The 26,973-nt window shown below is 41.6% G+C and overlaps 1 protein-coding gene across 6 annotated transcripts in view; it reads right to left on the bottom strand.

Moving 5' to 3' along the window:
• The window catches only part of esrrga (estrogen-related receptor gamma a), a 264,814-nt gene that overhangs the window by 187,249 nt on the left and 50,592 nt on the right, over positions 1-26,973 (bottom strand). For 4 of the 6 annotated variants that reach the window (XM_068045045.1, XM_068045046.1, XM_068045049.1 and 1 more), the window contains exon 3: positions 6,353-6,445. The exons of the other annotated variants lie outside the window; for them this stretch is intronic. In XM_068045045.1, coding sequence (XP_067901146.1) covers positions 6,353-6,445 — 93 coding nt within the window. The remainder of the gene's footprint in view (positions 1-6,352; positions 6,446-26,973) is intronic. 6 annotated transcript variants of the gene reach the window in all.

Below are 26,973 nucleotides of genomic sequence, written 5' to 3' on the forward strand. Positions count from 1 at the left end.
TCCCAGTTTCCCTATTGTGCTTTTAATATATAGTCTCTATATGGTATGGCAGACACAAAGGCTTGCTGCCCAGAAGAGATCACTTTGCAGTTAAACATTGCAGATAGTCACAAAGATGTTAATTTCATGCAACTCACAACCAGTGGTCCATTTAAAGCACAACTGATCCTTACTCTGGGTTGAATATATGAAGCAAATGCAAGTAAAACTAATTTAACCTTTGAAAACTTATCTCCAGGGGGGAAAACAGTCAAAATCCCTTTATAAGATTTTTAAGCACTGCAATTATTGATGAGTACTATATTACTTCAATTTTCTCTGATCAGAAAAGCAAAACCACCAGAGACTGGAGCAGCTGTCAAGTCATTTTCCGACTGGAATGAAGTAGTTTACAGTGGGTTTGTGTTGGTCTCCGAAGACCCAGTTAAGAAGCCTTTTTAAACTGCCTTAAAAAAGCCAACTCATACATTAATCAACTTCAGCCTCTGCCCATACTTGCTGCAATACATCAATTACTACACTTTTCTAATAAATTCCCGTTGACGGTGACTGCCTTATTAAAGTCTACTAAAACGATACAATATAAGTAAAAGGCTATTAATAGCACCTTTCGGTGCAGCTATCACCTTACCGAGAATTGCTGCACAGTCTGCTAACAGAATTCATACTGCATTACAATTAACATCAGTAAAGCTAATTCTAACAACATCCAGCTTGCTAATTTTATACACTAATAATAAAAGACATTGCTATGCAAGATCAGCCTCTTTTATCATGCTTCCATGGCTCACCAGAGATCTCCTGCCATTGTTCACATGAAAGACAATTATACCAAAGAACATCAAACCCAAAAATGACAATCTGCTAACCAGCACTGGGTATTGCTAGATTCATTTCTCCATTTTCTGAACCAATAGACAACAATTCTCTGTGGACACGGGGAGGAGGGGGGGGGGGGTGGGGGGAGAAAGGAAAGAAGTGCCCTGCACTGATTTATGCTTCTCTCTTCTGCATTCATCAACTGACTGCTGCCATTTTCAGATCAACATTTTTATAGCCTGAGGTTCAAATGCTGGACACGTTTGAAGAAATGCACCAATAATGACGGCCATATATTTCCATATTTAAAAACAATGCCGCATGTTTGGAAAATGAACTGCAGCATACCACAGGGGAGTCAGTGCCGCAACAGGTTGCATACTAAAGCTCAGCCCTGACAGCTGTAGCAATGCAGGCTTCCCTCTACCCCAAAAAGAAATGAATGGATACTATTTACACAACAGTAAAGGGCCAATGATCCATTCATGTGTCTGGTTAAGAGGGCACATGCTGACCAGTTTGCTTTGGGTGATACAGTCAGCTCAGCAAATAGACTTAAGTTTATTATGTGAAGATGGATAGGACTTGATAAGTTAAATTACACTAAACATCTGCGAGCAGAGAGTATTACATCACATTGCCCATCACTCTTCTGTTTCTACCATTGTATTGTACTGGAAACACAAGATAGTTGGATCAGAAGCAGGTACTTGCAAATTTCATGCTTTAAAGAAAATTGTATGCCTCCCATAGAATAATAAGAACAGCCCAATATGAGGTATTCTAGCTTTTTTAGTGCAGCCCGCATGACTTAAATCTTATTTTACAAAAGGTACCATATTGTCTAGCTGTGTCTTTTCTTCCTTAATGCTTTTTGTCAGAATCTCTTGACAAGAAATTGAAGATTAACTTGCTTGGGACAAGTGACATTTTGTCTGCTTTATATTATTTTACATATCATCAGGCACTCAATCCCCTCTGCTGCCTGGTTCAGGTACCTGCTTTATAATGCCACGTTGATGGGTGACAATCGTGGCATTTCTCATAAACTTGTACCGTGCTTTGTAATATGAACATAACAGGGGCTGACCTTATATTTCTATCTTGATAACCTGTTATGAGTTTTTTAATTATAACACTTTGAACATTTCAGGATTAAGCAAACTTTAAAAAAAAAACTATTTTCAGCATTTCGTTAAACTCAAGAGTAATTACTATAATTCCAGCTGCCTTACCCATTTTGCATCTAGAAATCCAGAAATGGACAGAAATAAGTTCTGCAAGGAGCATTAAAATAGATCTACATCTAAAACAATAACATTAACCAATAGCAAATGTTTTTGTTGACTCAATCTATCTTCGTTTTGATGCTTTTGGTGAGACTTAATTTAATGGTCATTACTAGTGCTAGCATACCATGTTACAATTTGAAGGTTGTAAATTAAAAAGGTCAATTATTGAAACAGCTCAGAGAATGAAACCCAATCATTTTGTAATTTCTTTAAGCTTAGTACAAGTTAACATAGTCAAGAACTCTCATAAATTCACATGGCTAAGATTTTTGTTTAATTTATTAAAGTGGTGCAGGTAACAGGTATAATCTCATTGCATACAGGGAACTGTTAGGAGATATTGTGGCATTGGTTTCGGAGGGTGGGTAGTGGTGGGGGTGAGGGGAGGTGCAGGAATAAAACAAAGAGTGCCTTTCCGTACTCTTCAATGTACCCCCATGTAAAATTGAACAAGGAATGGCACAGGCATATCTGCAGGCTGCACCATGCTGTCTTTTTAAAAAACTGCGTTGATACACAGCAGTAATTTGGGCAAGAGAAAATTATGCACAGTAATAGGGAAGAATTGCAACAACTGTTTTCTTTGTACCTATCCAGAATTCTCAATAACCAGAAAAAGGGCAGCACAGTGGCGCAGTGGTTAGCACTGCAGCCTCACAGCTCCAGGGACCCGGGTTCAATTGTGGGTACTGTCTGTGCGGAGTTTGCAAGTTCTCCCTGTGACCACGCGGGTTTTCGCCGGGTGCTCCGGTTTCCTCCCACAGCCAAAGACTTGCAGGTTGATAGGTAAATTGGCCATTGTAAATTGCCCCTAGTATAGGTAGGTGGTAGGGAATATGGGATTACTGCAGGGTTAGTATAAATGGGTGGTTGTTGGTCGGCACAGACTCGGTGGGCCAAAGGGCCTGTTTCAGTGCTGTATCTCTAAATGAAAATAAAAAAGTGTCTTAAGATAGTTTAGAATATCAGAACAAACTGTGTTGACATGGAGTCAAGTAATATTTCTGAATACAAAAAGGGCACATTTCTGAATTAAAATTATTTTACGCAGATTTGTTGAAGATTATGTGTATGATCAATTAGATAGATACATTTTGACAGCTCTGATATACAGCACAGAAACAGTCCTCTAATATTCCTAAAAAGTTCATTTTACCTGCTTACATTACTATCTTTAACAGGGCATGAAACCTAATGCTACTGCTAAATATGTGGACGCTGCATCTCATGTGCTACTTACAGCCTACACAAGAACCACTGAGCTCTTTATTTTGGCTCCTTTCAGTGCTGTATTAAATGTTTCCTCTTCCCTAAAGCAACTGCTTATAAACCTCTAGGGAATCTCAATTTCATTTTACGAAATATGAACTAGCGGTATTCTAATTTCTCTCCTTGCTATGCAGTCATGGCCTTTACTTTAATACAAAAATAACCTTTACAATAAAAAACATACAATTTAACATTTCCATAGACAAAACCTTATTTGCATTAGATTCAGTTCTGGGTCTTAAACAACTAATGTGCTTGAAGCAGAGCTTTTGAAGACATTTCCCTTCACCCCAATAGTCCAACCCCGAAAAAAAGGAAAAGTACATAGCTCTTGATTTATCAAAACACCTGCTATCAAATTAAATTTGTTCTGCACAAGCCTAACTGTATTACTTTTTATACAAGCCAAAGCAATCTTCAGGATATGTTTGTGTACAAAATTAGGTTGTGCGGATTTCAGTTAATTACAGTATCACAGAAAGGATAATGAAATCCATCACCGTTTAGCACAGTGTAACACACAGAAAAAATGGAAACTGGAATGACAGGATGAAATGATTAATACATTCTTTTGAATGTAATTAAAATAAAAACATCTAAATGATGGTAGGCTTTCAGGGGTCTGAGACATTGAACCTGTACAGTTAGCGTACATTTTTCTTTCACTGATGTATAATGTTTGAATTTGATAGCACAGTTATGTTTCTTTGAATATTTAATGCCATTTTTCTTCTGGTAAATTAACCCGTATCTTCCATCTCCCTGGTCTCAACAATTCTGCTGCGAAGAGGATGGAAGGCCTGCTCCTAGTTGCAGCCAATGGTCCTTATAGCTGGCCACCAGAAAGCATTGAGGACCAATAGATATGACTTTTATTTTAATTTGTTCTTAGGGTATAGGCAATGCTGGCAAAGCTGTATTTATTCCCCATTCTTAGCTGCCCTGAAATGGTAATAGTTGGGGGCACGCTCCTTGAACTACTCCAGTCTTTGTGGTGATTGTTCTACCAGAAGGATGCAATACTGGGAATTCCAGGACATTGCCACAGCGACAATGAACAATGATATATGTCCAAATCAGGAAGTGTGCGATTTGGAGGCGAACTTGGAGGTGGCAGTGTTTTCACAACACTGCTGCTATTGTCCTTCTCAGTGGTAGAGGTCACAGGAGAAGGAAGTGCTGTTGAAGTATCTCTTCCAATTTTCTCTCTGCCCCTACATGTTTTCCTGTGGAACAACTCAACTATTTACGCAAACAAGAAATGCTGGAATCACTGACCCGAAACGTTAACTCTGCTTCTCTTTCCACAGATGCTGCCAGACCTGCCGAGTGATTCCAGCATTTCTTGTTTTTGTTTCAGATTTCCAGCATCCGCAGTATTTTGCTTTTATTCAACTATTTACACTCTATGCTGCTGAAATTGGGAAATCAGCAGCCAGAATAAGTACTCATTCAGCACTTCATGGCTCTGAGGATTAGCACTTTGACTCTCAGTACCATTGTGCCAACCCACAAATCCACACTTTTACCCATTTCACCACTGGAAACCAGCATTGAAACTGACAGAAATTAGAACTCCCTGACTGGGGTTTCTCTATTTTGAGGTATTTAGTTACCTTACATTTATGGAACTAATAAATGGTCATGCCTTGCCAACCGACATTACCGTGTCCAATGATGAACAATTCACATACAGCGGCTCGCTTTACACTGCTATTTAACTTAGGCTTTTAGGCTATAATTTCTTAGCAAATAAATTATTTTTGGGACTAGACTAAAAAGCTCTGTGCAAAGACTTCATATACTTTGGGTATATGACAAAATGAAAATTGGGTAGGTTCCATAAAGGGAAGATCACTTCTCTCAATTACCACCAAGGCAGGGAAGACAAAATTCTTCCTGAATGACTCAGAGCGGCAAACCCTGATAGCTAAAACAACCATCCAGAAAACCACCCAATATTCAAGGGCATAACTGGTTAAGTCTGGTGAATTAGATTATTCAGGCCCCCCCCCCCCTTGGCCCCTACAGTGTAATCCTGCCATATCTTAAGCAAGAGTATACTGAAAGGGCTGTAAATCAGGTCACATCACTATAGGGAAGAGTCAAGAAAGTAGGAAAATGAAGCGAGTATCTGGAGATTCAAAGGAAATTTCGCCAGCTAAAGAGCAGGTTATGTACATGCTATCTCAACTTTAAGAGTTATGTAGCCCAGGAAGACCGGAAAGGAAAGGGAGAAAAATCAAAATAGGAATATTTTCCCAGCCCAGAAAGAAACACATATAAAGAATTTGTGCTATATAGCATTATACATGACCTGAGGTCATCCTAAGCGCTTCACAACCAATGATCTACTTGTGAAGTATAGACATTCTTGTACATGCAAGAACAAGCTCTTATTTTCAATTTTTGGCAGTAGCAGTTGAGGGATTTACAACTAGAAATGCATCTTCAAACTCAGGAGATAGATACTTTTCTTTTTGTTTTAAAATTGTTGGTGAGCCAATAAATTTGTTCTCCCTGCAAATATTTCCCACTTTTATTTTGAAGTATCTGTAGTTTTAAAACTCATGGTTTTATTGTTAAGATTACAGTAAATAATCTTGCTGCTACTTGTTCTCAAAGTTTATGAAAAATGTCATTTTGATATTTTTGCTCTTCACATTGCTAGGTCTGAAACACTGCTGGGAAAACTAGAATCGCTCTACACATTGTAAGCCATGGGTAAAATTGCACGCCCTCAGTTAATGCGGTTTTGTTACAAGTAGAGTGAAAAAAAACAGAAAATGACCAAAGAAACCCAAAGGATACCTCCTCTTACTTGATTCTAAAGTTCACGCATTAATTTGTTCACTCTTACAAATCCAGCCTCTTTCATCAGTTCCTCTGTTCTGCACTTCTAGCTCCTCTCTGTTTCTCATCTACCTTAAATGCTGCTATCTTGGATAATGGTCCATTCACAAACACTTTACCCAATTCTCTGCTGCCAATGTTCCCCTGCTTTTCCAGTTCCCGAAAGACTCATTTGCATTTTTGGGAATTTTGAATGTCTCATCGCACTCCAACTGAAAGACATGGAGGAGGGGGGAGAAATAATCATACAGAGAACTCACAAAAACAGGGAAAAGAATAGCAAGAAGTACAAATACAAAGGAATCACACAAAGGGAAAGAGAGACAGGTAAAAAGATTTTGATCATTGTGTGGAAGTAGAAACACAGAAGTCCTTGAAGCGGCCAACATCCCCAGCTTATACACACTACTGAGTCAGCGGCGCTTGAGATGGCTTGGCCATGTGAGCCGCATGGAAGATGGCAGGATCCCCAAAGACACATTGTACAGCGAGCTCGCCACTGGTATCAGACCCACTGGCCGTCCATGTCTCCGTTATAAAGACGTCTGCAAACGCGACATGAAATCGTGTGACATTGATCACAAGTCGTGGGAGTCAGTTGCCAGCATTCGCCAGAGCTGGCGGGCAGCCATAAAGACAGGGCTAAATTGTGGCGAGTCGAAGAGACTTAGTAGTTGGCAGGAAAAAAGACAGAGGCGCAAGGGGAGAGCCAACTGTGCAACAGCCCCAACAAACAAATTTCTCTGCAGCACCTGTGGAAGAGCCTGTCACTCCAGAATTGGCCTTTATAGCCACTCCAGGCGCTGCTTCACAAACCACTGACCACCTCCAGGCGCGTATCCATTGTCTCTCGAGATAAGGAGGCCCAAAAGAAAAAGAAAAAAAAAGAAATAAATAAGCTTATTTTATGTGCAAAGACACTAATACGTATCTTTTAAAAACTATTAAATATTTAAAAATATTAAGAAACTGATTACTGTATACGATTGGCACTAGTAAATGGTCATGTATAGTTTTTTTTAAAGTCATTTTCAGTTATTTAAAATCAGGTTACAGTCATTGGACTAGACAATCTGATTAAAAATGTTTTAGACACAAGTTTGAAAAGTGGACGTGGGGATCGCGACGCGCGATTAACCCACCTCGGTTGCTTCTGATTTGGACAGCAGGCAAGCTTTGAGTTGCCTGTTCATTGGCATGATTGTAATGTGCAGCCTGCACTAAGAGCACTGCTAAGTGGTTGCATACCTGAGCAGGGAGTGCAAGATTGTGAGAAGGTAGCACAACTTAAAACTAGCCTGCACTACTTAAAGCTAGCCTGCACCTCTTAAAAGAGGAGGTGCATTGTGGCTGCACCAGGTACTGGAAATGGCTGGTGAAGTGTGTCCACTGAAAAATGTTGCAACCGGGCAGACAGCTTGCTCCAAGGACTTTCGACATAGCACTGGAGGCCTTATTGCAGGAACTGGACAGCAGAAGGACCAGGAGACCCTTCAACAAACACTGCAAAGGCTGTGGGAGAAGATAGCAATCGCAGACCTGGATACAGTGCCACAAAAAGTTCAATGACCTCACAAGAGTGGTTAAGGTCAGTGAATAAATCTTCAAGTGTCATATCCTAACAAATGAACCACTAGCCTCACACACTGCTCCATTCACCACCATTCCTTCTCCCATGACTCAGGCCTTAGATTCATAGTTTCACATCACCCTCACACATTTAGCACTGCTGCAAGCCTCACACCCACAGTGACAGCTTGCACACGTTGCCAGCTATTAAACCATGACAGACTGTTATGACCAGGTGAGAAAGGGCTCTAGGGTTCCCTCTCAGCCTTCACCTTGTCTTACCGTAACAGGGTATTAATTTTAAACACATCGTGTTTTTAGCTCCCCCCAATTATAAGGAACCAGCACAAACAGGTTTTCTTAGGTTTAAAGAAGAAAGGTTGAAATTTATTAAACTTAAACTCTAATTTAGTTAACACCTACGGATACACGACGCACCCATGCTAGCATGCACACGCGATACACACATGCAGATTGAGACGTAACAGAACAGAAGAAATAAAGTGGAAAAGTTTGAGGCAATCTCTGAACAGGGTTTTTGTTACGGGATCTTCGAGCTCACTGTAGAGTCCTTGATTGTAGGTAGATCTTGCTTTTCGTTGGGGCACAGTATTCCTCTTAAATCTTGTTCGCTGTAGGAGACTCTTCTCTCTTGGGGTTCATGTGTCGTCAGTGGATTTGGACTTCCGTGAGAAAGAGATGGGAGCAGACTGTGGCAAGCCAGCTAGGAGAGGTCTTTCCAGTCCAGGAGCCAACAGACACTCTGAGTTCAAACTGTTTGTACAATTCAGAAAAACCCAGGTTGCCAAGCAGGTTAGTTATGTGACTAGCTAGTCTGACCATGTCTGATTTTGGATTCTCTGGTCTCAGCCGACCTTGGAATGCCTCTCCTTACACACAATACCTGGTGCTCAATGTCCATTGTGGGTTAAATTGGAGCAGGGAATAGCCCCTTTGTCCTTCCAAGCACTGGCTGTTAGTATGCAAAAAATGTTTTTCCAGCCAAGGGCATGGTGATTTTTTAAACAAGTCCATTCTTCACTTTAGCAACAATTTGAAATGTAATGTCCGTATGGCGAAATTAATATGTCTCATTCTTGGCAGGTGAGGGCCTAGCATGACACCTCCACACCCAGCGGAATGAAATGCGATTTGAGAAAAGTGCATTTCATTAAAAGGTCGATAGAAAATATAAGATATAGAAAGAAAACATGCATTTCTTTCATTCATTCACAAATCCTAAAACTTATTAAAATTACCCCCCTCCTTTTAGGCAACCCAGTAAATATATGGTTTTTTGGGGACGTTTCTCTTCAGTTTGCCCGTTTCCATGGCTGCCTAGGGTCTGTGAGATGCTTATATTTAATTAGCCCTGAGTTGGAATTTTTTGTTTCCAGGAGAGTCAGTAGTGGGCGGGTCTATCCTGAACTCTCTTTCAGTGCTTTGCTGAGTCATGCAAAGGCTTTTGACTTCAGGGTATGCGTGGTTCTCTTTTTTTCTAACTGTGGGGGTGGATTCTGTGCTAATCTCCCTTTTGTCCTCTGGGACACTCCTGCCTGCAGGTATTTGTGCAGACTCTACTGCACTCCCCTGTGGCACTTCCACTAGGGGAGGCATCACCCTCAGGTTTCTCGGCCCCCTAAAGATCTTTCTTTGTCTCTGCAGGTTCCTGTAAATGCTGTTAGCAACTCTGGTGGGGTGCTTACAGTGTCCGCATTTACGTAGGGGTTGTGGGGTCTAACTTTTCAAATTTTTCAGGGTTGGCTGACCAGACAATACAGGTTTTCACCCGGAATTCCTCCTAGACTTCCTTTGACTTGCCCTCTTGGTCGCTTTTCCCCCTTCCCTTTCTAACCTTTAGCCAGCCTTGTGCCTGCCTGTCATCTTTTGTTCTTGGCGGGGGTCCCTTACAGTTCACCTGCCCTCTGCTGGACGGTCCTCCTAACACCGGTACAGGAGTTAGGGTGCAGGTTTCACTGTAGGTTGGGGTTTCCCCTCAACCTGGCACATGTGACAACTCCTGCAGTACTCCACCACATCTTTGTGGAGTTTTGGCCAGTCAATCTGCTGTCTTATGCGGTCTTTGGTCTTTTGTATACCAGTATGTACAGCCACTGTAGTCTCATGGGCCCTTCTATATATTTCTCTCCGGTACCTCTGCAGCACAACTACTGTCCACTCCTTGCTCTCAGGTCTGTGAGGAGAACTCCATTTCCTCATCAGTACCTCATTCTTTGAATAGTAGTAATCAGGGACTCCCTCTGCTTCACTTTCAGACTGGGCACCTTTGCTAACTCTCGCAATACTGGGTCGGTTCATTGAGCCTCACCAAGGGAAAATCCATTTAATTCATTCCCTGGGTCTCCTAACTTTCCAAAGAAAGTCTCAGACAGACAGACCTCATGGTCATCTGCCTGCAGTGCCAATTCAGTCTCCTCTGGGGGAGCTGATTTGATCATGGCCTCATCCACTACCCATTCAGGGAAACTGCAGGAGTCCGTCTCCTGCCACGGCCCTGTCTCTCTGACCTCCTGTGGTCTTTCTTTCACTATTGGAGGGGCTACCACCTTATCCCCCACCAGATCAATACCTAGGAGCAGGTCAACCCCATCCACAGGCAAACTAGGGACAATCCCTATGGTCACCAGTCCCGAAACTAGGCTGCATTCTAGGTGCACCCGGTGTACAAGTACTGGCATACACTGCCTTCCAATACCATTCACCACCATTCTGGTGTTACTGCACTCTGGGGGAAAGGTCAGGCCTTTTCCCAATAAAAGTGATCTAGTGGCCCCTGTGTCCCTGAGAATTACTATGGGCTTGCTTCCGCCACTTGAGGGGTATGGGGTTACTTTCCCTTCAGACACAAAACCCTGATAACCTTCAGGAATCCTATTAAATTTTCTGGCACATGCAGTAGTAGGCTTCCTGGATCTCACTCTTACTGCAGTTGAAGCCACAGCCTGTTCTGCTGTGCTTTCCATCAGGGTCACGTCTTCACTGAGCGGGTGTGCCCTGATCAACCCTACAAGTTTTCCCTTTAGTTTCTGGCAGTCAGCTTTTAAATGCCCAGCTTTATTACAATGCAAGCACACAGGTGTCCGGGACTCACTCCGGCCTACAGCACCTTCCTTTTTGGCTAGAGGTGGGCCCCCTATGTCTCCTGCTTTTCTTTCTCTCCCAGGACTGCTTGGGCTCCTATCACCTTCCCACCCTTTGTCCTTTTTGGATTAGTGGGTGTGACTAGGAAAGGTTTTCCCCTGGGAAACTGACTTATAAATTACAGCAAACTCATCAGCCAGAACAGCCACTTGCCGGGCTCTCTGAACTGACTGCTCCTCTACATGGGTCTTTATGGAGAGTGGGAGAGAGTGTATAAATTCCTCTAACAGAATTACTTCTTTGAGATTCTCATAGCTGAGCTGTACTTTATGAGCCCTCAGCCACTGGTCAAAAGCCAGTTGTTTACTTCTTTCAAACTTCAGATAAGTTTGATTAGCTTGCTTCTTGAGGGTTCTAAACCTCTGGTGATAGGCTTCAAATGCCCCGAGGATAGCATTTTTTGTCAGTTCATAATTCAATGAACTCTCATCTGGCAACAGGGAATAAACCTCATGGGCTTTTCCAGTTAGCTTGCTTTGTAATAAAAGAGGCAAGGTCTCAGCTGGCCATTTTAGCTGCCTTGCCAGTTTCTCAGAAGACACAAATAAAATCTTCTACATCTTCCTCATTAAATTTTGGGATTAGTTGAGCTAGTTTTAACAATTCTGTTCCTAGCCCTGAGTTATGCTCCTCCATATTGGCCATGCTTTCACTAGGGTTACTCTGTCACCCCCTAGTTAACTCAAGCCACTTCAGCTCTCTCTCTTCGCATTCCTTCCGGAATGTTCTCTCTCCTCTCGCTCTCATCCCTTCTCCTGTCTCTCTTTCTCTTCACATTCCTTCTGGAAGGCTCTTTCTTTCTCCTCTCCTGTCTTCTCTTTCTCTTTCCTCTAATTCAAGTTTCCTCTGTTCCAATGGTAGCTTTGCTAGTAGTACCCTGTCGGGGTCTACTTCTAACACTGCTTCTGCTTCCTCAGATTCAAGGGAAAAATGGTTGGTCACTAGTTTTAAGAGTTCAGACTTCCTAGCCTTGCCACGTACAGTGCTCAGCCAGGCACTAAAGAAATGCACAAGACTGTTTAGCTGACTTTTTTGTATGGCATATTGGATGATTTGATAGATAAAAGTTGGTTTGGAATGGGTTTTTTTTGGTGGCTTGTATTTCAGCATTTTGGCCAAGAGAATGCTGTGATGGCTAGGAACAGAGGGAAGGTAAGGTGTGGGAATGTTGCTGAGTGGGAAATTGGGGTTGCATTCACTGTTACCACAGTTGGATGAGTTGTTTATGGATAGCCCGACCAGAAAAGGAATGTGTTGGTTGCCTCCTCCCTTCCTCTTCCTCCTGCTCCTCTTCATCACCCTCAGCTGCTCATCATATTCCTGATGGCAAGGACTGTGCCCTCATGATGGTGAGGATGTGCAAAATGCAGCAGACTATGACACATCATGACATGCAATCTGGAGAGTACAGCAGAGCTCCTCCAGAGTGGGCCAGGCAGCAGAAGCATTGATTTAGCATCCCAATGGTTTGCTCAATAACATTTCATGTGATATCATGGCTCTTGTTATATGCAAGCTGCTTACGTGTGCTTGAGTTGTGCACTGGAGTCATGAGCCAGGTGGTCAGTGGACAGCCCTTGGTACCAGTAGACACCCCCTTGTTTTAATGGTGGCTCAAATGCTGATGCTACAGTGAATGGGCACAGAATGAAGCCATCATGGCTGTTGCTGGGATACCGGACATTGATTTGCATAATGCACTGAATATGGTTATACACCAGTTGGATGTTGAGGGAGTGGAACTTTTTGCCATTACAGTCCAACATGCAGCGCCCAGAAAGATATATGTGTTCTGTCAATGGCACCCTGCACTATGGGGAAGCCTGCTATCCTGGCAAAGCCACATGCTCGCTCCACCTGCTTTTCTCCGGAAAGAAACAATGGAATGTGCACTCTCTTTGCATACAGAGCATTAGTGACCTCCATTATACAACAGTGGACAGTGTACTGCAAGACGTTGGAGATGTTGTCTGCTCCAACCTCAAAGGAGACAATGTGAAGAATTACATGGCCATGGTGACCTTTACAGCCACTGAAAATGTCATCCTTGCCCTGCTCTGAAGCTGCAGGTCTCTTTGCAATAGGTGGCAGATTTCTGTGATTATTACCTGAGCCACGAGCAAATTGGTGTAGGGTAAATAAGATTAGAGAGTTAAACGCATGGCTCAAAGATTGGTGTGGGAGAAATGGGTTTTGATTCATGGGGCACTATCACCAATACTGGGGAAAGTAGGAGCTGTACCATTGGGATGGTCTTCAGCTGAACCATGCTGGGACCAGTGTTCTGGTGAGTTGTATAACTAGGGCGGCAGAGAGGGCTTTAAACTTAATAGTGGGGGCAAAGGATCAAGTGAGAGAAGATGTGATAATTTAAGAGAGAGGACAAGGCAAGACAGCAAGGTAGCAATAAGGGCAATGTTAATCAGAGTGTGGCAAGATGAGACAGAGTGTACAAATTTAAGAGTGCACCAGCAGATAAGGCTAGAAGTTCTGAAAATAATAAAAAGACAAAATCCCAGAGTGTTGAAAGAGGTGGCTATAGAGATAATGGATTCAATGGTGATCATCTTCCAAAATTCTATAGATTCTGGAGCGGTACCTGAAGATTGGAAGGAAGCAAATGTAACCCCACTGTTTAAGAAAGGAGGGAGAGCAAAATCGGGGAACTACAGACCTGTTAACCTAACATCAGTAGCAGGGAAAATGCTAGAATCTGGTAGAAAGGATTTGATAACTGGACACTTAGAAAATAATGGTAGGATTGGGCAGCAGAGTCAACATGTAAATTTGGAAAGGGAAATCATGCTTGACAAACCTGACGGAGTTTTTTGAGGATGTAACTAGCAGAATAGTTAAGGGGGAACCAGTGGATGTGGTGGCTTATTTGGATTTTCAGAAGGCTTTCGATAAGATCCTACACAAGAGATTAGTAAACAAAATTAGAACACATGGGATTGGGGGTAATATACTGGCATGATTGAGAATTGGTTAAAGGACAGAAATAAGAGATTAGGAATAAAGGGTTAAATAAAAGCAAAATATCGCAGATGCTGGAAATCTGAAATAAAAACAGTAAGTGCTGGAAATACTCAGCAGGTCAGGCAGCATCTGATGAGAGAGAAGCAGAGTTAACATTTCAGGTCTGTGACCTTTCATTGGAGCCGAAAATAGAACTGATGAAAGGACACAGAGCTGAAACGTTAACTCTGCTTCTCTCTCCGTAGGAATAAACAGGTCATTTTCAGATTGGCAGGCTGTGACTAGTGGAGTACTGCAAGGATCAGTGCTTGGACCCCAGCTGTTTACAATCTGTATCAATGATTTGGATGTGGAAGTCAAATGTAATGTTTCCAAGTTTGCTGATGACACAAAGCTAGGTGGGAATGTGAGTTGTGAGGAGGATGCAAAGAGGCTTCAAGAGGATTTAGACAGGCTAAGTGAGTGAACAAGAACATGACAGATGGAATATAATGTGGAAAAATGTGTAGTTATCCACTTTGGTAGGAAAAACAGAAATGCAGATTATTCCTTAAATGGTGAGAGACTGGGAAGTGTTGATGTCCAAAGGGACCTTGGTGTCCTTGTTCATAAGTCACTGAAAGCTAACATGAATGTGCAGCAAGCAATTAGGAAGGCAAATGGTATGTTGGCCTTTATTGTAAGAGGATTTGAGTACAGGAGTAAAGAAGTCTTGCTGCAATTGTATAGAGCCTTGGTGAGACCTCACCTGGAGTATTGTGGACAGTTTTGGTCTCCTTACCTAAGGAAGAATATACTTGCCGAGGAGGTAGTGCAACAAATGGTTCACCAGACTAATTCCTAGATGGCAGGATTGTCCCATGAGGAATGATTGAAGAGACCGGGCCTGCATTCTCTAGAGTTTTGAAGAATAAGAGGTGATCTCATTGAAGCATACAAAATTCTTAAAGGGCTTGATAGGATTGATGCAGGAAGGATGTTTCCCCTGGCTTGGGGGGTCTAGAACCAGAGGACACAGTCTCAGAATAAGAGGTAGATCATTTAGGACTGAGATGAGGAGAATTTCTTCACTCAAAGGGTGGTGAATCTTTGGAATTCTCTACCCCAGATGGCTGTGGAGGCTTAGTCATTGAGTATGTTTTTGACAGAGCACGATATATTTCTAGATATTAAAGATATCAAGGGATACGGGGATATTGTGGGAAAATGGCATTGAGGTAGCGATCAGCCGTGATCTAGTTGAATGGCAGAGCAGGCTCGAGGGGCCGAATAGCTTATTCCTGTTCCTATTTCCTATGTTCCTATTTCCCTTACAGGATATACCTGACATTCACTTAGTTCTTGTCTTTCGCAGTCTAAGTGGAAGTCAATAGCTCAGCGATATGGCAGGCACACTATCCAGTTAGGATCAATTTATTATACAGCATTATATGAGAATCAAGATGTTCCTTGCCACTAACTAGTTATTTGATAGATGAGCACTATCTAAACAAACAAATGTATGATCTCCCTAGTCCCTGTTGAACTCAAAAATAGTGAAAAACCTGTTAATGGAATGTAATTGAATGGAGCAAAACCCTTGTTAATAAAATCTTTAACCACTTTTGGTGAAAGTCTGGATGCCTATTATAAACTCTATGTCCATAAGCAATGGATTGGACTTCCATTATCGATGGGAAGCTCGCACCTCCAGTGAAAATGCATGGAGTCTCTGTCTGAACACTAACCAAGTCTCATCAATTATAGTTTTTAGAACATCTGTTACAGTTCAACTACAGAAGACAGTCAGTCTAAAGGTACATTCATACTGCCACTTTCACATTTATTAAAGCAGTTTTGGTTATGCAGCAATGTGTAAGTGGCAGCACAAACACAATGAAGCAATATGGGGTTTGATCTCCTCCAGGAAGTGATCTCACACCAGTTTGAGTTTGCACACAGTGCAGTACAACTCCAGATATTCGTTGTGAACTGTGCAACCAGTTTCAAGTAATGTTCTTAATCTAAAGCAACAGAAAATGTATCATCTTTTTGAGCTGTGTGCCTTGAATCCCTTTTAGAATCAAACAGAATTAACTCAGAATAGCCAAAGCCATGGAGAAGAAAGCTACGTCAACTTCAGAGTTTATTCTGTACAAAATGTAAGATTAGAACTTGAGAACCATGACAATTGCTTGTGTTCAAACTAGAGCTCTAAGTTTCTCCCCCCTCCATTCCAGTAATCCAAACAACAACTTGTATTTATATAGCACCTTTAATGTAATAAAACATTCCAAGGAACTTCACCAGAGTGTTATACAGCAAAATTTCATACTGAGAACATAAGTAGGGCAGATGACTAAAAGCGTAGTCAAAAAGCGTAGCCTCCTCAATTCTAGACCTGAACCTCCATCTTTCTCTAGATTCTCTCCCATTTTCCCTGTATTCTCTCTGAGCTCATTGTGTTCATGATAGCCATATCTCTTACTCACTTGACCCCATTCACAATAAATTTCCGTTTCTGACCCCAAAGTATCTGATATTGTAAATAGCTCCCTCTCCTCAGATATTGCCCTCTTGCATTTCAAGGTCGCCGACATCACTCCTTTCCTCTAAAACCCACCCTCAAAACTTCTATCCTTAAAAACTATCCCACCATCTCCAACCTTCCTTTCCTCTTCAAAGTCCTTACACATGTCTCCCAGATCTGTGCTCATCTCTCTCAAAATCCTGTTTTAATTTCTCCAATCTGGTTTCTGCCTCTTACACAGCAGTGAAATGGTTGCCTCGACCTTAACTCATTTGCAACTGACATCAAGCCCTCATCAAAACCTTTGTCACCTCCTGGTTCAACTACTGTAATGCACTTGTGGCTTGCCTCCCATTCCCACCCTATGAAAACTTCAGTCCATCCAAAACTCTGTTACCAGTATTGTATCCTGGACTAAGTCCTGCTTACCCATCATCCTTGTCCTCACTGACATACAATGGTTCCCAGTTCCCCAATTCCCACAATCCACAGCATGATCATTTGTCCAACAAAATAATTTCTCTAAAAAAAAAACTACAGACACTTCCTAGAAATGCTGTAAAAACAATGTCAATTTGGGTAATGAAGGCTGATGGTGGAAGGAATCCGCTCTGCTTGACGTTTATAAACCTCTCATGGCCAATAACTGAAATTGAACTGTACCTGGTTTGAAACAAATTTTATCACACAATATAAATTTTGACCTAAACTGTTCTTATTAGAATAGGTAACCTGTGTGCCATTCCATCTAATTTTGCACACAGCCATCACCTACTACGTGCAAGGTGTGTCTTTTCTCTAAAGCAGCACACAAATTATGTTCTTCAACCAAAGCTCAGATAGCTAAAAATACAATTTTAATACTTGCAACAAAAAGCAATGATTTTTAGTAAACAGATTCCTAAAAAATATAACTTTCAAGGATCTAAGTTAAAGTTATATCTGATTAGGTCAGCATTTGCAGACTACAAAATATATCAACAATAGCTACTATATCTGTTGAAAATAGCATTAAGACAATTGTAGATGGAGAGGAGGGAGTAAAACAGGATATCCAGTTTTTATTTAAATCTCCCCTCCCCAATGAAAAAAAACAACTTCTAGCAAAAGCTCTGACTGAATGGAAAACCAGAAATAGCGCTGATCAATACTTTTGACTGTGAAAGCAATTGTGTTCTCAGGGGTAGTGCGCATTGTATTTCTAAGTGCCTATGTGATATGATCCTTGGCCACTGTGAATGGAATGGAAACAGAATGCTATCCGAGGGAGATGCAAGTGCTAATGTGGTGAGGTAATGTGGTAAAGAATAGAATCCAACAAGGAAAGCAATACTGCAGAGCTCAAAATAAGATACTGGTCCCTCTAAAATCTTAAAATTTATATTTAGCTCACTACCTTCATCAAAAGAAGCAATTTTTTAGTTACTAGTTCCTCAAAGAAGAAAACATTTTTCATATTAGATGCATCTTAACCTTTAATTACCTAATGAAGATGAAGAGCCACCTAGTTACAAAAGGAAAAAGAACAAACATTTTACAAATTAAAACATGGCAATGTTTATCTATTTTAGACCTTTCAACTATTCATTTTACGATTTGTTTATTTAATTGGTCTGGAACTATTCCTAAACATATTCCTGGCAGAAGCTTCATGGTTGATCACTGAAATGAAGCATCATCATCATGCTGGAGTGCACTATGACCACATCACTCAAGCTGGTAATGAACACCTTAGGGATGGAAATGGCCATAATGCCCAAATACAACAGTGGTTTCGCTATTATCAACTTGATTGTTTTCATCTGTATAAGGGGAACATTTATTTTGGAACATTTATCGCTTGCATATTCTCAGTTGTCATTCTTGGAAGCACAGTGCTGTAATTTTTGAAGTCATCAGCATTGAAGATGTCATTTGTTTAGACTGGACTGGAGTTACTAGATCTCATGTGAATCTGGGCCAATGGGTATCGTTGAATATTGAGAAGTTTGATTAAATAATTTGTTGATTCCCATCAGTTAAATAATTGGGCCTAGAAATTTTAGTGAACAGGCAGGTCCAAACCTAGCCAAAAAAACTTTCAAAAGTCAACTGGATATATACTTAAAAAGGAAATATTTGGAGGGCCGCTGGGAAAGAGTAGGAGAATGGGACTGATTGGTAGCTCTTTTAAAGAGCTAGCACAGGCACAATGGGCTGAATAGCCTCCTTCTGTGTTTCTGATTCTACAAAAAGTTAAAAAGTGGGCACTATTACAGAAAGTGGGTCATGTACTCTTTCCATATGTTCAAATTCAATGCCATTAAATTACAATAATGGCTTTGTGAATTTAAAATACTTTCCTTCAGCTGTACTCCCAAATACTGATACAGTGGTTGAAAATTAATACTTATATACTATTATGAACTTGTATTAAGGCCATATTAGTGTAAAGTATATAAATACTAGCTCGGGTAAAATATTAGCATTAAGCCAGTATGATATACATATCATCAGTCCCAGGCTATATTGGCATTGTTATCATTAGGATGATAGAGTGAATAAAACCCGTTGGATAAATAATGTTGCCTCACACACATTGACCATGTTACATTAATGGCAATCTACTTTCTCCCTATGTATATGCCTTTGCGCCGCTATCTAGCACTTTCGGTTTAAAAGGAAAAGACGTCTGGCCCATTTCACATAATCACACACACACACAAACACAAACACAGGACTGGATTTTATGCACCGCCCCCCCCACACCCCCATCAAAAAATGGCAGCCCGCTCGCTGCCATGCTGCCGCGATCTTCCTCGCGGCGGCCCACGATAACGCGCCGGTTGGGCCGCTCCCCCCACCACCCCACCAACAAATCATGTGGAGGGACGGGCTTTCCAACGCCAGCAATGTGAGCAGGCGCTGGCGCCATTTTGAAAGGGCAGCCAGCCCTGCTGGCTAATTTACATTTTTAAAGTTATATCCCTCTCCCACCACTGTACTGATCAAGAATTTGTCACCCCTTTCCAACCCCCCCAATAACAATTAAATACAATATTTGCCCTATCCCTCAACAAAACACGTACCTACAACACTTGACCTACCCCCAAAACTGAACAAAGTGTAATGTCACCCCTTCCCACCATCCCCTATACTACTACTGTAAATCTGACCCCGTTCCCCCAGCCCCCCAGCACTAAAAGTCAAATGCTCCCCCCTTCCCCAACACTGTGGCACCTGCTTTCTCTGGATGGGAAAGTGAAGGTGCATGAGTGTCGGCCGCCGCTCAGAAGATCGCAGCCCGAAGGTAAGATTGGAGTGAATTTTATTTAAATCTATTCATGTGCTTAATTTAAATATTCAAAGCCAGGCCGCCATGGACCCTCGCCGCCACTGGGAAGATCTGGCCCGGCACTCCTGACACCAGATTCTGTGATGGGCCACTGCTGGAGCGATCTTCCTTTCCCACCACCATGGAGCCCGACATCGGGAGCTCAGTAAAATCCCAGCTATAGTCTACCTACTGACTTGGGCCTACCAATCTAAAAAGACTGGTCAGACTCATGCCATTAGATAGAGAAATTTCAAATACACATGATAAACATGTGTTAGCTCCAGCTGTTATACTGAAATTTACACAGTTCCACTCCACCACTAAGGCTTCCACTGTTAAGAACATGGAAATTCTGCCTGTGACATTGAAAGCTGCTCAATTTGAAGTTGGTAGTTCCATATCAGCAATTTCATACCAACTTTGCAACACTACAAGCATCAAATTTGCCTAAAAGTTGTAGCACAACAAGAGCTTTTAACACTTTCATGTCACATCCACCTATTGTCAGCACTCAAGCGATGCAACACCAGTACTGACAGTCTGATAGCTTATGTTTTTATGTGATTACAATGGTTATCAAACTTATCTTATAAAATCAGTTCATGCGATTGTGAGATCAGTAACACTTGGCAAATGGTGCAAAAACTATGCTAGTAGGCTTCTCCATCCCAATGGTTCAGCTTTTATTGCTATTCATTGACCTATGCTGAAGTGTGGATATGAAGTGGGCAGGATCAGAATCAGTTGTCATACTCTTCCCCATACTCACATTCACAATCTAGATTCATACATGAAAAATGCCCAATAACTAGACAGGATACTGGAAGTCGCCATGGAGCCCAGCAAGGAGTCAACTCCTTCAGGAGAGGAGAAAATTGAAGATAAGAGGGGGAAAAACATAGGTTAGTAGATTTTTTCCAAATACCTTCTCCTTTGAAAATGAAGATCCCGAATGACAATTTAAAAACAAGGATTTCTAAGTTTTTCTTACCCACAAAATTAGTTGTTTTCCATGTACAAACAAATTAAATAATATAGTCCACAAACATACTTCTTTTAATAGATTTCAAAAAGTCATTTTTAAATACAATATTCATGAATTTTAGGGTAAAAATTCTCCAGTACCTAAGGAGAATTCTTTAACGTATTCAAACTGTACTTGCCCTATCTAGTCCATATAAATTCACACATGCTCAGAGATCTTGAAACTAGTCAACCAGTCAGAAAGGAACTGACATTAATTAGTTATGAAGTGAGGAATGAACAAGCATTAGTACTGAGACTAATCAATGGGAAAATCAGTCCAAGCAGGCAGACTAATGAACTGCTATGCATCTGTTTATTTTTAGATGGTTCCAGCACGTTTACATTAAAATAAATACAATACAGTTTACTTACTGCTAACCATTCTAGTATTGGATTTGTTTCAGGACTTCAAAGGAAGGAAATCAAGTCTCATTTATATCAGAATTGTGTATTGCAGCGCAGCATTTTGAAGCCTCAACCAGTTTTACAGAAATTTGAATATCAAATTAAACCAGGCATATAGACAGGCCTACCAGACCACAAACAGCTATGTGCTCAGTAAGAACATATCTCAAATGGCCAGCCTCTTACCGTAGCTCTTACTGATTTCTGATATAAAAATTATTTTAAGCAATGCATAGAAGCCCAGTTTATTCAGGATCCAGTTGAACTAAAATATCTATTAATTTACTCCTCAATACAAGCAACTATTGCATAAACTGAAAAGCCCTGATATAAAAATTATTTTACACAATGCATGGAAGCCCAGCTTATTCAGGATCCAGTTGAAGTACAATATATATTAATTTATTCCTCAATACAAGCTACTACTGCATAAACTGAAAAGACTGGCTTAATTTTGAATGTGCTGAAAGTTTAGATCCTAAACTGTAAAAGTGCCCGATACTGTAAAAAGCCACATGAAAATAAACATGAAAGCAAACTGTTTGAAACAGGAATTTTATTTTCAAACTACGAATTGCTGTCAATGATTAATGGTGTTTCTTGAAGAAACAAAGGCTATACTAGTAATTCTAGATTTAACTGCATGCATCAGATTAGTTAATAGTTTCTTTTTCTCTGTGCAAAGTGCAATGGAATATTTTCCACCATAAAAATGCAATTATCATGGCTGAGGTTAAAAGAAATAAAACCTCAAATGCAAGAAAGTCAAAACTAATACTTATTTCTTTGGAAATATCCCTTGAATTCACTGAAGTAAAACATGCTTATTTTGTTGTGTTTATTTGCTCATTATAGAAATGCCACTTTGGGATTCTGAAAGCCAATCCTGCCAATTTTTCCAAGTCCTACATTTTCATGGTTGCTTAGCGCTGTTAAATGTGATAGCATTTGCAATAAGAAATTTCATGGCCCTAAATTACACTAAGTTATGGGCAAATCAAAATAAAAAGATTTACAGTAATCAACCATACCATTTGGTTCTTAACAAAGCTCAGTGTATACCTCAACAGCTCCCGGTTCTTCTTACTGTTTTTAAGTAAACAATAGCTGCCTTAAGCTACCTCGTACCTGTACTCGTCATACATGTTTCCATATATTCACAGTAATTCTCTTGTTTCAAAAGCAGTTATAGCTGTATTTAATTTAAAAATATAAATCTGATTTTTCCCTTTGCATTGTATTGTCTCCACCTCCATCCCCCTCCCTCCTCTCCACAAATGTGCTTTTAATATGTCTCCAACAGCATTGGTGCATTTAAAGCTGTCAAGAGAGTGTTGCTGAGCCCACCCTGAAGTGGACCAATACCTGTCATCTGATTTATTCTAATTTTTGCATAACAATTATTGGAGCACAATGAAGATCAGACCACGTGGTTTTATGACATAAAATATAAAATATGAAGGGATTTTTGGAAATTCCAAATGAATCTATGAAAAAAGAGCTGGTCAATTAAAAACTCCAGCAACTCAAGTTTTTGCAATGTCTTACACTCAAGTATTTGTAGGAAAAATAACTCCTACCTCATTACTTAAAAAAACTTCAGACATCATCGGGTGGTGGCTGACCAACTGACTGGAACCATCATTTTCCTCGTGTTTACAAGACTGAGATCAGGATACATTCCTTCGCTCACTCGCACCTCTCTTCCTCATTTCTTTCAGATAGGCAGTAGAGGATAGTGAGATTTCAAGCTACATGACACAACATCATGGATCTAAAGACCTACAGGTCCTTGATCCCAGCTGGTAGTCTCTAGTACTGACCCTGAAAAAGTTTGAGGGATTTTAAGGGAAGTCATTTAAATGTAAATAGTACAGATGGGCACTTACGCCACTAGGAGCGAATCTTAGGCAAAATGCAACATAGGGGGCATAGTCCGGGCAGGAGTAGGGGAAAAGAGGCTGGGGCTCTTCTCGAAAATTTTCAATATCTTGCCTACTTTGAAACTTTGAGCTCTATTATTACTTGCAGCACAAGATTCAGCATATTTACACCAGGCAGGTAAATATAGTATAGTTTTCATCCTTTGAAACTCGTTTTTTTTCTCTCTGCAATTCTGTATCAATGCAGTTTCCCACTCTTACCACTTGCTCACCTCGTCACCATTATTTTGTATTAGCCACTACTACACAATCACTGATCCAAAGAGACAAATATATCAACTCAATATCTGAATTAGCATGAAATCACATCAACATTTGCTGCTCCCCACACTCTTATATTACCATACATAAAATCAAAACTACTGTATTTTCATTATGTTGAAAATGATTAGGAGCCATAGAATGATTACAGCACAGAAGGAGGACATTCAGCCCTTTGTGTCTGTGCTGGCTCTCAGCAAAAACAACTCAGCTAATCCCACTTCCTCACCCTTTCCCTGTAGCCAAGCAATTTTTTTCTCTTCAGGTGCTTATCCAATTCCCTTTTGAAAGCCATGATTGAATCTGCTTCCACTATCCTCTCTGACAGTGCCTTCCAGATTCTAAACATTCACTATGTAGAAAAGATTTTCCTCATGTCACCATTGGTTCTTTTGCCAATTACCTTAAATCAGTGTCCTCTGGTTCTTGACCTTTCCGCCAATGTTTCTATCTACTTTGTCTCGGCCCCTCATGATTCTGAACACCTCTATCAGATCTCCTCTCAACCTTCTCTTCTCTGAGGAGAATAACCCCAGCTTTTCCTTTCCATCCACGTAACTGAAGTCCCTCATCTCTGGAACCATTCTTGTCAATCTTTTCTGCATCCTCTCTGAAGCCTTCAGATCCTTCCTAATCCGTGGTGCCCATAACTGAACACAACGCTCCAGTTGAGGCAGAACCAGTGTTTCATAAAGGTTCATCATAACTTCCTTGCTTTTGTACTTTGTGCCTCTATTTATAAAGCCCAGTATCCTGTATGCTTTTTTAACCACGTTCTCAACCTGCCCTGCCACCTTCAACAATTTCTGCACATGTACGGCAGGTGTCTCTGTTCCTGTACCTCATTTAGAATTGTACCCTTTATTTTATATTGCCTCTCCTTGTTCTTGCTACCGAAATGCATGACTTCACACTTCTCTGCATTAAATTATATCTGCTGCATGTTCACCCATTCCACCAGCCTGTCTATGTCCTGGTCTATTTTAATTACGTTCAAAATAATTAGGAAACAAGAATGCATACACCACTTTGTTTTACGGAAGTATATTTTCAAACCAATTCTTTATATCTTCAAATTTGATAAGGATGCAGTTATAATGATTCAAACACAACAGATGAACATTTATAGGTTCATCCTGGTCACCCCACTCTTGTTTAAAAAGCCACATAATGAACTCTTGCATCTCTATAATTATTTAAAAGAATCTATGAATTTTATATATTCTTTCAATAATATCCCTCCTGAAAACACTATTTTTGTAAAAAAAAATACGTTAAACATTACACTGATTTGATCTTTTAACCTAGCTCTTTCAATTCTCTCCATCCTGTCATTTGGTTCAGCAAACTTGTTTGTGAGACTACCATATATGTCACTTCCACATTCTGCCTGGAAAATAGGGTCAGGCAGCTTCTGAATGAGCCCACACAGGTTCAGTCACCTCAAAGCCAATCACATCCAGTGGCATGGATATTGCTGTACCAATAACAGCGAGGTTGTAAGTGCTTGCCATTATAACAAGGTAAAACTGGCAGCAAGCTCTGGGGCTGAATTTTCACCACAGAGGCAGGAAACAGGAGCTGGGTCTGTTTTTGGGTCAGAAACCCACCTCCGGTGGCAAACTGATTAAAGTTCAGATTTTAGCATGGGCAAACCCTCGATTCATATGGAGACAGGTTTCCTGTCCCCCTAGAGCCAGTGGAGGCAGTAACAGATGAAGTCAGATGAAGTGTGGGACTCATTTAGACTCCCACGACAGCCATTACTGAGGCTGCTGGTTGTCCTGAGGGAGAGATCAGCGGTTTGTGCCAAAGCCTTGCACTGCACCAGAGGGAAGTGAGATGTCACGGGGAGCCAAAAGCCTGGCACCCAGGGTAGACACTCGCCTCATCCATGCTGACCTGGATCTAATGCTGGAAACTGTGAGGAAGAGGAGGAAGGTCCTCTTTCCGGAGGGTGGCAGGAAGAGGGCACCTCATCCTGCAGCAGGGGCACCTCTCTGTTCAGCGTCATCTCCGTCCACCTCCTCTTCCTCCTCTCCCAATGAGCTGGTTCCTTCCAGGGACTCACCGTCCTCAAGGTCCTCACCTCACTGGAGGGCAAGGTAATGGAGAGTGCAGCAGACCACCACAATGACCGAGACCCTTGCAGGAGCGTATTGGAGGGCACCGCCTGACTGGCCCAGGCACCAGAATCACATCTTCAGAAGCCCGATGGCCTGTTCAATGGTTGGCCTGCTTAGCAGCTGAGATTGGTTGTATCACCTCTGTGTTTCTGCCTGGGGCTCCCATAAAGGGGTGAGAAGCCACGTCTTCAAGAAATATCCCTTATCCCCTCGGATCCATTCATATACTTTGGGGGTTGGCGTGAAGATCTGAAGCAGCTGGAGGATGAAGGAGGCATGGCAGCAGCAGGAAAGTGAGCACACACATGGTGGAAGTGCTTGTTGTGATCACAGACCAGTTAGACTTTGAGGGAGTGGAAGCCCTTCCTGTTGAAGGATCTCACTGACCGGTTGATGGGTGACTTGACGGCCACATAGGTGCAGTCGATGATGCCCTGCGCCTGGGGGAATCCAGTGATAGAAGTGAAACCCAATGCCCACTGTCCTGCAAGGCTGCGTCTGCCATTAAATCAATGTGCTGTCCAGGTCTGACAAAGAAGGTATCATTGACCTGCATAGATGTTCAAAGCCACAGTGACTTTGACGGCTACTGCATGGCGATCCCAGTACCCAGTCAGGTGGTCATCCCATTGTGATTGGCAGCCTTCCTACTGCTCTTCTGTCCCCACAATGCCAAGGGTGGTGGTTGCGGGGGGTGGGGGTTTGATGACATTGTAATGTCCTGCTGTGCTGAGTGTCCACTCTCCTTGCCACTGCGCAGCAGTAAGGGCACTTACTTACCAAGTGCTGAGTCCCCCTTTGCCCCTCTGACCCTCTTATAGAGATGCCCTGGGACAGCCTTGACTGGCTCCCCACTGTGTACCTGTCTTCCCTCTGCTGTTCAGAAACTGACAGCATCTAAAACTCATTCACTCCTTTAAATATTCCATCACCAACCCCCCCACCCCCTTTCAACAACCTTTTAATGAGCTTTTTAACTAGATTAATTGGCCTCAATTGGGAGGACAGTCAGATTCCTGTCCTGCAATCCCCCTGCCCTGGTGATTATTGCCAGTGCCAGAACTGGCACCTCAAAATTGGCATGCCAGCCAGCGCCACTATTTTTGGGGCCCCTCCACCTCTGTTCCTGACTTTGGGGGCCCCGGAAATTCAGCCCCTGGTGTCTGCACATCCACAGTTTAACATGGAAATTTGAAAGCTGCTATGAGTGATACATTGCTCCTCCACAGGGTATGCTGTGGCAGTCTTCGCCAATCAAAGCTGCAGGGAGATTACTGTAATGGCGTGAATTTAGACTAATTACCCAATATTCTCACTCTAGAGACTGATGAAAAAGTATGGGATTATATCATCAGGAGTAACTGAGTTTTTAAATGGTGTAGTGGTAATTACTGATAAACAGCCTCTTTGGCCACAAACTTTTAACTTTACAAGTGTGCCGTCT

The sequence above is a fragment of the Heterodontus francisci genome, chromosome 13 (assembly GCF_036365525.1).
Source record: "Heterodontus francisci isolate sHetFra1 chromosome 13, sHetFra1.hap1, whole genome shotgun sequence".
Classification (NCBI taxonomy): Eukaryota; Metazoa; Chordata; class Chondrichthyes; order Heterodontiformes; family Heterodontidae; genus Heterodontus; species Heterodontus francisci.